This window comes from Ceratotherium simum, chromosome 40, assembly GCF_057802395.1.
Source record: "Ceratotherium simum simum isolate JZ-2026a chromosome 40, ASM5780239v1, whole genome shotgun sequence".
Taxonomy (NCBI): domain Eukaryota; kingdom Metazoa; phylum Chordata; class Mammalia; order Perissodactyla; family Rhinocerotidae; genus Ceratotherium; species Ceratotherium simum.
The window spans coordinates 773,696-782,112 of record NC_141939.1 but is presented as its reverse complement, the minus strand read 5'-3'; the positions used below and the strand labels follow the sequence as shown (position 1 = coordinate 782,112).

The 8,417-nt window shown below is 58.3% G+C and overlaps 1 protein-coding gene across 1 annotated transcript; it reads left to right on the top strand.

Moving 5' to 3' along the window:
- The first annotated feature begins 1,238 nt into the window (after positions 1–1,238).
- NT5DC4 (5'-nucleotidase domain containing 4) lies at positions 1,239–8,199 on the top strand. The gene is made up of 16 exons (XM_087426080.1): positions 1,239–1,315; positions 1,855–1,928; positions 2,026–2,143; positions 2,223–2,318; positions 2,528–2,619; positions 2,729–2,786; positions 3,127–3,220; positions 3,413–3,466; positions 3,710–3,793; positions 4,110–4,142; positions 4,837–4,944; positions 5,167–5,233; positions 5,351–5,521; positions 6,238–6,289; positions 6,674–6,734; positions 7,854–8,199. Exons 1-16 carry the CDS (start codon positions 1,239–1,241, stop codon positions 8,061–8,063), a joined length of 1,449 nt encoding a protein of 482 aa, XP_087282206.1. The 3' UTR covers positions 8,064–8,199.
- Positions 8,200–8,417: the final 218 nt, after the last annotated feature.

Genomic DNA, 8,417 nt, shown 5'->3' with positions numbered 1-8,417 from the left:
TCCAACCATCCATCCATCCAACCATCTGTCTGTTCATCCATCCGTCATCCATCAATCCACAGATCCATTGATCCATCCATTAATCCATTGGTTGATCCATCCATCCATCCATCCATCCATCCATCCATCCATCCATCCATCCATCTATCCATCCATCCAACCCTCTGTCTATCCATCCATCCATCCATCCCTCCATCCATCCATCCATCCATCTATCCATCCATCCAACCCTCTGTCTATCCATCCATCCATCCATCCCTCCATCCACCCACGCACCCACCCATCCCTCCATCCATCCCTCCATCCATCCATCCATCCATCCATCCATCCATCCATTCAATGAAGGAATGCAGCAGCCTCCACACTCTTGCCTCATCATCCTAATAGTTGCTCCTCTGGCATTGTCAAGGAAAGAACTACTCCATTGAAATACTTTTTTCTCACATAATTTTTATCCCTTCAAGAGTGCTTAACTTCATTTAGTTTAGCCATTTTGGAGAGGAAGTTTTCTAAAATGCATCATAAACTTGTCTTCCTTTTTAAAAGAGGACACTCCACATCACGTAAACCTTTCTGAATGATCCAGGTCGAATCTTTGAACGGAAGTCATAGTGCTTTGTTGTAAAACCAGCACTGTGGGCCCTCAGGGGCTATTGACAGCTCTACACTAATAGTCCCGATTGCTCTACTTTTGGATACTCACTTTTGTACTCTTTTTCTGATTCTGAGATTCTAGTCATTTGCCACTTCTTATAGCTCTTGGCATGCTTCTAAGCAATTACTTCTTTAAATGGCCCTGTGCTGGGAAAATTGATAACCAAGTGTGTTAGAACTGTGTGTAAACCAAGAGTCCTGAGTTCTTTATGTATTTATTCAAGACGCTTTCATTTTTAAAGTACATGAGTCTCCTACCCTGTTTTCTTCATTCTGGGTTCTGTGCTACACTTCTAGGTGGTGGAGGTCCTTGGATGCATAAGCCCTAGAAATGGAAGAGGCTAATATAGATGAATTGTTCTTCTTTGATCGTAACTGCTTTCTTTCTGGAAGAAGGGCGGGGGTACCAGAGACTGATCTGGCTGACTCCTCCCCCAAATGAGGAGGAGATGGAGGCCCAGGGTGGGGCCATCTGGGTCAGTGGTTTCTGAAGTGTTTGAGGGAGAGGGGAGCTGCTGGGCCCCACTGATAGTGTGCAGGTGGCTGGGGAAGTGACCATTGCCTCCTCCTCACTCTTGGTGGCAATGGACAGTATGGAGCCCAGAGGGAAGCCACGGGGCCTGGTTTCTTCTCAAGACCCGGAGCAGGACTGGCACCAGTGGTGAGATGGGCACTTGGGTGGGGGATCTCAGCCTGTATACACCCCCTTTCTTGACATACCCCACATAACACAGCAGCCCCGAGAGTGACTCTTTTAAATACACAGATATAGTGACACTCACAACACAGACAAGCACCTGTGCTTGCGAGGGGACATCGTTCTATAGGTGGGCAGGGACCTGTCAGATGGAGACACTGACAATATACACTGGCAGGGAGGGAGTGCCCTTCACTTCCCTCCCGTACGGTGACATGTGCTGCCCATTTGTGACAAATGCGTCATCCCTGAGCTTGGACACGGTGACTCCACTCAGGAGAGCAACAACCTGCCAGTGGCAATCACACATCCTCACTCACAAGGACGCCCCAGCACACTCTGGCACTCTGAGACAGTGAGCTCCTGCTCCTCTGCAGCTCCTGGCACACACTCACACACGCGCTCACTTGCATGGGCTCAGACACACTCAGACCCAAGGAGGCCCTGGGTCTTGGAGTTTAGGGGGTTGGTGGGCTGGTCCCACATCCTCCTCCTCTTCCCAGGATTTTTGTCAACCGCAGCCTGGCACTGGGGAAGGTTCGCTGCTTTGGCTTCGACATGGACTACACTCTGGCTGGTAGGGAGGGAGGGAGCGCATGGGGTTTGGGTCTGAGCGGGAGGTGGGGGCGCAGGGAGTGGGCACCAACGGGCCTGGGTCTGCTTGGTCCCCGCAGCCTACAAGTCCCCGGCCTATGAGGCGCTGGCCTTCGAGCTGCTGCTGGAGCGCCTGGTGTGCATCGGGTACCCGCACGAGATCCTGCGCTACACCTACGACCCTGCCTTCCCCACTAGGTGCGGGGGCTCGCTGGGGTGGGAGGCTGCGGCTGGGTCACCAGTACTGGCACCTCCGTCCTCTGCGCTCTCTCCCCAGGGGGCTGGTGTTTGATGCGCTCTATGGGAACCTGCTGAAGGTGGACGCCCATGGGAACGTGCTGCTGGGCACACACGGCTTCACCTTCCTCTCAGAGTAAGGGACAATGGTGTCTGGCAAGGACGCTGGAGGAATGAAGGGAGGGAGGAGTGACTCAGGCACACAGCAGAGGCTCAGCAATGCCAGCTGGATAAAGGAGGGAGGCAAGGGATGGTGGAGGCAGGAAGGAATGGCAGGGCCTGGACCGGCCTCTGGGAGGCACTGGGGAGGGGGCATTGGCAGCACCCAGCCCACCCCCTCCCCAGGGCGGAGATCTGGAGTTTCTACCCCAGCAAGTTCATTCAGAGGGACAATCTGCAGCGGTTCCACATCCTCAACACACTCTTCAACCTGCCTGGTGAGGGCTGGATGGGGGTGTGGGGAAGTGGTCCTCAGGGGCCCACTCTGGCCAGTGGGGTCACTGTCTGGATCCCTGGGCCAGTGACTGACTGGCCTCTCCACCCCAGAAACCTACCTCTATGCCTGCCTGGTGGACTTCTTCTCCGGCTGCTCCCGTTACACCAAGTGAGTCCTGTGCCTTGCCCAGCCCTGGGTGACCACAGGACACTGCTACTGCCTAGGCTAAGCCCTGAAGTGGGGGCCCTGCCAAGGGCCAGAGGCCCCTCCCGGGGGGTTTGAAGGGCTCCAGGAGCTCAGTGGCAATGCCTTCACTGCAGGGGACCCCCCAACCTTGGAACCAGTGCCCCCCAAGGGATGACCCTCAGCACAGGGTGACACTCCTCCCAGGATGGCTGGGACATAAGCGTAGTGTGGCTGGAAGAGTCACTCTGGTAAGGGCTCCAGGGTTGGTGGTCACCTTAGGCCCCCTTATCAGCCTCCCCTGTCCCCCCTTGGCCTGCTCCAGCTGTGACACCGGGTATCAGCATGGGAACCTCTTCATGTCCTTCCGAAGCCTCTTCCAGGATGTGACTGAAGCCATGGATAACGTCCACCATTCGGTGAGTGGCCCAGGACCCCTGGCCTGTCTGCCCTCGGCTCTCTTGGGCCAACTACCAGGCCTCCAGCCCCCCGAGTTTTCGCTCCTCTTCCTGCTGAGGACTGTGGTCCGGGCTCCCCCTCTCTTGGATGCAGGCATATGGCAGGTGTGCACACACATGCGCACACACACACAGCTCTGCTCCCTCCTGCAGGGCTGTCTCAAGGAGAAGACCCTGGAGGACTTGGAGAAGTACGTGGAGAAGGACGTGAGTGTCTACAGACCAGGGTCATGACCAGGCCTGTCCCCTTGTCCTGCTCCTCCCCAGGGCAGTGGCCTACTCCCCTTCCCTGGCCTCCCTCAAGACTTTGTCAGAGCTTTGTAGCCTGGCCTGGTCCATGGACACTCCTGCACGGCCTAGAGCCGCCTGGGGGGAGGCTGAGGCCTGAGGAGGGGATCTCAGGGCAGCTCTGGGGGCCCACCCCTGGAAATTGCTCCTATCCCACCCCAGGCGCGAATCCCCATCCTGCTGGGCAAGATGAAGGAGGTTGGGAAAGTGTTTCTGGCCACCAACAGCAGCTACAACTACACCGACGTGAGTGTGTGTATGGAGGGATGGGGCCCTCGGTCTCCGAGCCCAGAGAACTGCCTTCTTCCAGGCCCTGGGGAGACTGAGGCCTTCTAGGAAACAACGAGGGAGTGGGGAGGAGCCAAGACACTATTACCCCCACCTTCTGGTTGGCATTTTGGGTTCCATTTCTTGGCCTTTTCACGTCTCAGGGAAATGAGCAATTTTCTCACCATTTTGCTCCTGTGGTCCCCAGCGTGTCCTGCGGGGTGAGGGCAGAGGCAGGCAGTGGCCTCTGGCTCAGCCCAGCCAGCTGCTCTGACCCTTGCCCTGTCCCTGCCAGGCCATCATGACCTACCTGTTTGGCGTTGGTGAGGTGAGTGCCCTGTGCCTGGCTGGGGTGAGCTGTGCCAAGGGCAGGGAGGGCCAGGGTCTCTCCCATGTCAGCCCTCCCCTCGAGGAAGAAGCAAGTGTGTAGGAGGGGTCGTTTCACATGGGTGGGCCTCACTGGAACCTCCTTAGTGAGAGGGAGGCCAGTGACCTCAGCCAGGCCATGGGAGGAACCTGGGGGGATTGGGAAGGCCACTTATGGCCTTGGCCATGAAGTGTTTGGGGCGGGGCTCCACGTGTGACCAGGTGTCACAGGGCAGGTGAGTGAGTGAGCAGAGCTCTAACTCAGTCACTGTGCTTGTGTCACGTGTCCCTGGGTCTCTGACTTGCCCTGAGGAGCTCCGGAGGCTGACACAGAGCCCTCACGATATCCTACACCGGCCTCCACAAATACCTGTGAGCAGTTCCTTGTGCCAGCGTGGTCCAGGATGCTAGGCAGCCAGACCCCCTGGTTCTGGAGCCCAGCGATGGCTCATCTGGCTGGGATGCAGACCCAGGGCACCTGGAGTGGCTCAAGACTGGTTGGCAAGCTCTCCCCAGTCCAGAGCTTGGCTGAGCTTGGGCTGGCGCCAGGGGCAGGGGGTGGGTGACCTGGCTGAGGACCTGTGAGCTGCGTCAGGGTCAGATTTTCCAGACTCGGTGAGTGTGTCTGCACATACTCCCCCATGCCTGCCCCACAGGCCGAGGCCTCAGCCAGGACCTGGAGGTCCTACTTCGACCTGATTGTGGTGGACACGCACAAGCCCCGCTTCTTTGCGGAGGGAACGGTGCTGAGACAGGTCAACACGGTAATGGCAGGGGCTGGACCATGTTGTGGGGAGGGAGCCTGCCTCTCAGGCTTGACCTGCCTGTGGCAGCTGCTGCTGTGTGGGTCTATCTGTCCCTGGAGGCAGGGAGCCAGGGACTCCTTTGGGGCCGGTGCTGCCTTCTGCCTCCCACGCCCCATGGTTCCCCCTGCCACTCCCAGGCTACTGCCCTCCCTGACCAGGGCATCCCTTTGTCCCCTCCAGGACTCGGGCAAGCTCCGCGTGGGCACCTACACGGGGCCGCACCAGCACTGTGCTGTCTACTCTGGAGGTAGACACCACCCCGACCCTCCGCAGGCACCCTCCCACGACCAGGAGCCCACGTCCCCAACCTGCCTGCCAGGACAGGAAGGGCTGTGAGCGAGCCTGTCCTTCCGTGGTGGGGCAGGCTCGTCGGATGTGGTGTGCGAGCTGCTCGGGGTGCGGGGGAAGGACATCCTGTACATCGGGGACCACGTCTTTGGGGACATCCTCAAGTCCAAGAAGCAACAGGGCTGGCGGACTTGCCTGGTGGTTCCTGAGCTGTCCTGGGAGCTGGACATCTGGGCCCGAGAGAAGGGTGAGCTGCGGGGCGGGGGGGCAGGGGGTCAGGGATGAGCAGGGGGGCACCGGCCAGCAGCGCAGAGGACGGCCCCATTGTCATCTTCCCCTCTTTCCTGTGGGGGGTTAGCAGCGACCATGGTAATACTGTCCACTCTGTGATTTATGAGAGTGGGGCTCTTTTACACATGAGGAAACAGAGACCCAGAGAGGTTAAGCAGCTTGCCCAAAGTCACACAGCCGGAAGGGACAAAGCTGAGACTCAAATCCCCATCTCCTGACTCCAGAGTCCTGTGGTGTTTCTGTAGTCTGAGGCTTCCTTCCTCACTTGACCCCACCCTCCCCACCCGCCCCGAGAACCTTTACTGAGCAGAAGGTACGTTCCCCCGCCTCGGAATGACTTGAAGTATCGTCAGGGTCAGGAGTTGCTATGAGCCCAAACAATTCGAGTTTGTGCTGAGAGCTGGGTGTGAGTCATTGCCGTGTGACCTTGGGCGGGTCACCTGACTCCCTGGCCAGTTTCCTCACCTGTCCCACAGGCTCTGCTGTCCCTGTTTTGCTCTGGGCAGAGTCTCACTTGGTGTAAGGAAGGGGCCAAGGATGTTATGCACATAGCTGGGGGGCGCAGACCCTTGGTGACCGCTCTATCCTCACCACGTGTCTGAAGGTGGCCTGGGGCAGACAAAGGTGGGCAAGGCTGTCACTCACCCCTGCTGTCCCTTGTCCATTTTGCAGAGCGGATGGCAGAGCTGAAAAGGCTGGACATGCACCTGGCCGACTTATACCAGTGAGAACCCCGGCCTGTGGCCCCTACCGGGGAGGAGAGAGGGATGGATGGTGGCGGCCTACGCCCAGGCCCGGCAGGCAGGACCTGGCCAGGGTGGCCAGGAAATCAAGATCTGTTTCAGGCTGGGCTTCCCTAGTCAACTGGACTTTGGGACCCCTCAGACCCCCTTGGGACCACTCACACTGTGCCCTCTAGGCCCTTCCTCCTGACCACAGAGCATGGACTTGGGGCGCCTACCCTCTCGCACACACGCACACACCCAGCCCCGTGCCCTCACTGGGTGCCCGTGGAGTGCCCCCTAACCCCCATGGTGTCTAGAGGGGTTGTGCCTGGAGCTTGGAGGCCAGGTTCCTCTCCTGCGTGATGTGGCGATTTTTGTACCAGGCACATGGATGGGAGCGGTTGTGGGCTGCAAGTCATCAACTCCACCAAGAGGGAGATTCGGGTAAGAGTGGGGTGCCGAGTGAGGAGGGAAGGGCTCATCGGGGGCCAGGGGGCGGGTGTATGCCTCCGGGCTGCATACCGGGATTTGGGCTGCCTGCACAGATCTGCTCTGTTCCCGGTCCCTGGAGCCCGGTTATCTAATTCCTGGCGGAGCAACTCCTGTCCCTGTCAGCCAGCGCCCTCTGCTGGTCCATGTTCCAAATGACAGCAGTGTGCTCGCTGTTGAGGAAGGGCTGAGTTCAGCCTGTGGGGTGACTTGCGGAGCTTGGCCCCTGTCCCTCAATCTCCACCATTAACCCTTCTTGAGAAGTGCCTGCCTGCTGGGTTGGGTCTTCATGTGACTGACTAGTCGGCTGTGATCAGCTTCTGGGGTCAGCCAGTCAAAGGGCCTGAGAAGATGAGATTTAGGGCTGGTGAGCTGATGTGTCCTGGGAAAAAAAGAAAGGAAAACGTCCCCTTGTGGCACGTCCTGCAGACCGTGTCAAAGGGATTCAGGCCACCTGGCAATCCCAGGGCCAGCTGGGACCAATAATGAAGGATTTTGCAGAGTATAAAGCCCTGCGTGCTGTTTGATCCTTCCACAGCCTGGAGAGGTGGGCTGGGCAGGGATTGTCACCTTTATTTTACAGATGAGGAAACTGAGGCTCAGAGAGGGAAAATAGCATGCTGGGAGTAAATGTCCAGAGCAGTTCTCTAGCCTCTAAAAGCAGGGCCTGGGATGAGGTGGGGGCCTGCTGGAGGGGGTGTGGGGCAGAGTGGGCCTGGGTGTGCCAGCCTCTGCAAAGCCCTCTGTGGGGGCACCAGAAGGTACGTGATGCTGAGGGTTCAGTGCCGGGTAGTTACTCTCCAGGACCAAGCAGGTGATTGTGGGGATTCCATGGCAAGGTGGAGAGCTGCCCCACCTCCCAAAGCCCCGTGCTGGCCGAATAACACGTGTGCGGCCCCTGTGTTTAAATTCCTTTAAATTCCTTCCCTACGGTGGGCAAAGGCCTCAACGTGCCCAGGTGACAGACAGAGGGAGGGCAGAGCTGGGCCTGGCCCTAGCAGGGCAGGATCGCCTGTGGGTGATGCAGGTCCAGGGGGGATAGGATCTCGATTCGGTGTGCTTCCTCTCTGCCAGAGAGTCACCCGGGAGCTGGACATGTGCTACAGCAGGATGGGCAGCCTGTTCCGCTGTGGTTTCCGCCAGACGCTCTTCTCCAGCCAGCTGACGCGCTACGCTGACCTCTACACTGCCACCTGCCTCAACTTCCTGCACTACCCGCTCAGCTCGCTGTTTCGGGCCGCCCCGGAGCTGGTGGGTCCCCGCGAACCTCCCCGGCATCCCTGACCCTCCGCCCCGGAAGGACACACCGGTCCCCAGCCCTGCCAAGAGCTCTGGAGGTCACCAGACCCAATCTCCCACCTCCAGACACCAGTGGGTCACAGCCTTGCAGATAACTGTCCGCACCGTAAAAAACGCACGCGAGGAGTTACCGTGACATAGATAGGATGCTGGGGAAGTTTTCCCCATGACCAACCTTAACTCCTCCTTTAAAGTGAGACCACGTTCTCTCATTATTCCTTAGTACAAATGATACCAGTTGTAAGGCGGAAGGCTGCAGTCCCTCTACTCGCAGTAAACAGACTGTGACTCCAGAGGAAGTAGACGCTCCAGGAGCTGGTTTTCCTCTGGAGGATCTGG

Coding starts and splice junctions, on each gene's coding strand:
- NT5DC4 (XM_087426080.1), top strand. CDS start 1,239: ATGGACAGTATGGAGCCCAGAGGGAAGCCACGGGGCCTGGTTTCTTCT. Junction 2,620..2,728: donor CACACTCTTCAACCTGCCTG/GTGAGGGCTGGA, acceptor TCTCCACCCCAG/AAACCTACCTCTATGCCTGC. Junction 5,522..6,237: donor CATCTGGGCCCGAGAGAAGG/GTGAGCTGCGGG, acceptor TCCATTTTGCAG/AGCGGATGGCAGAGCTGAAA.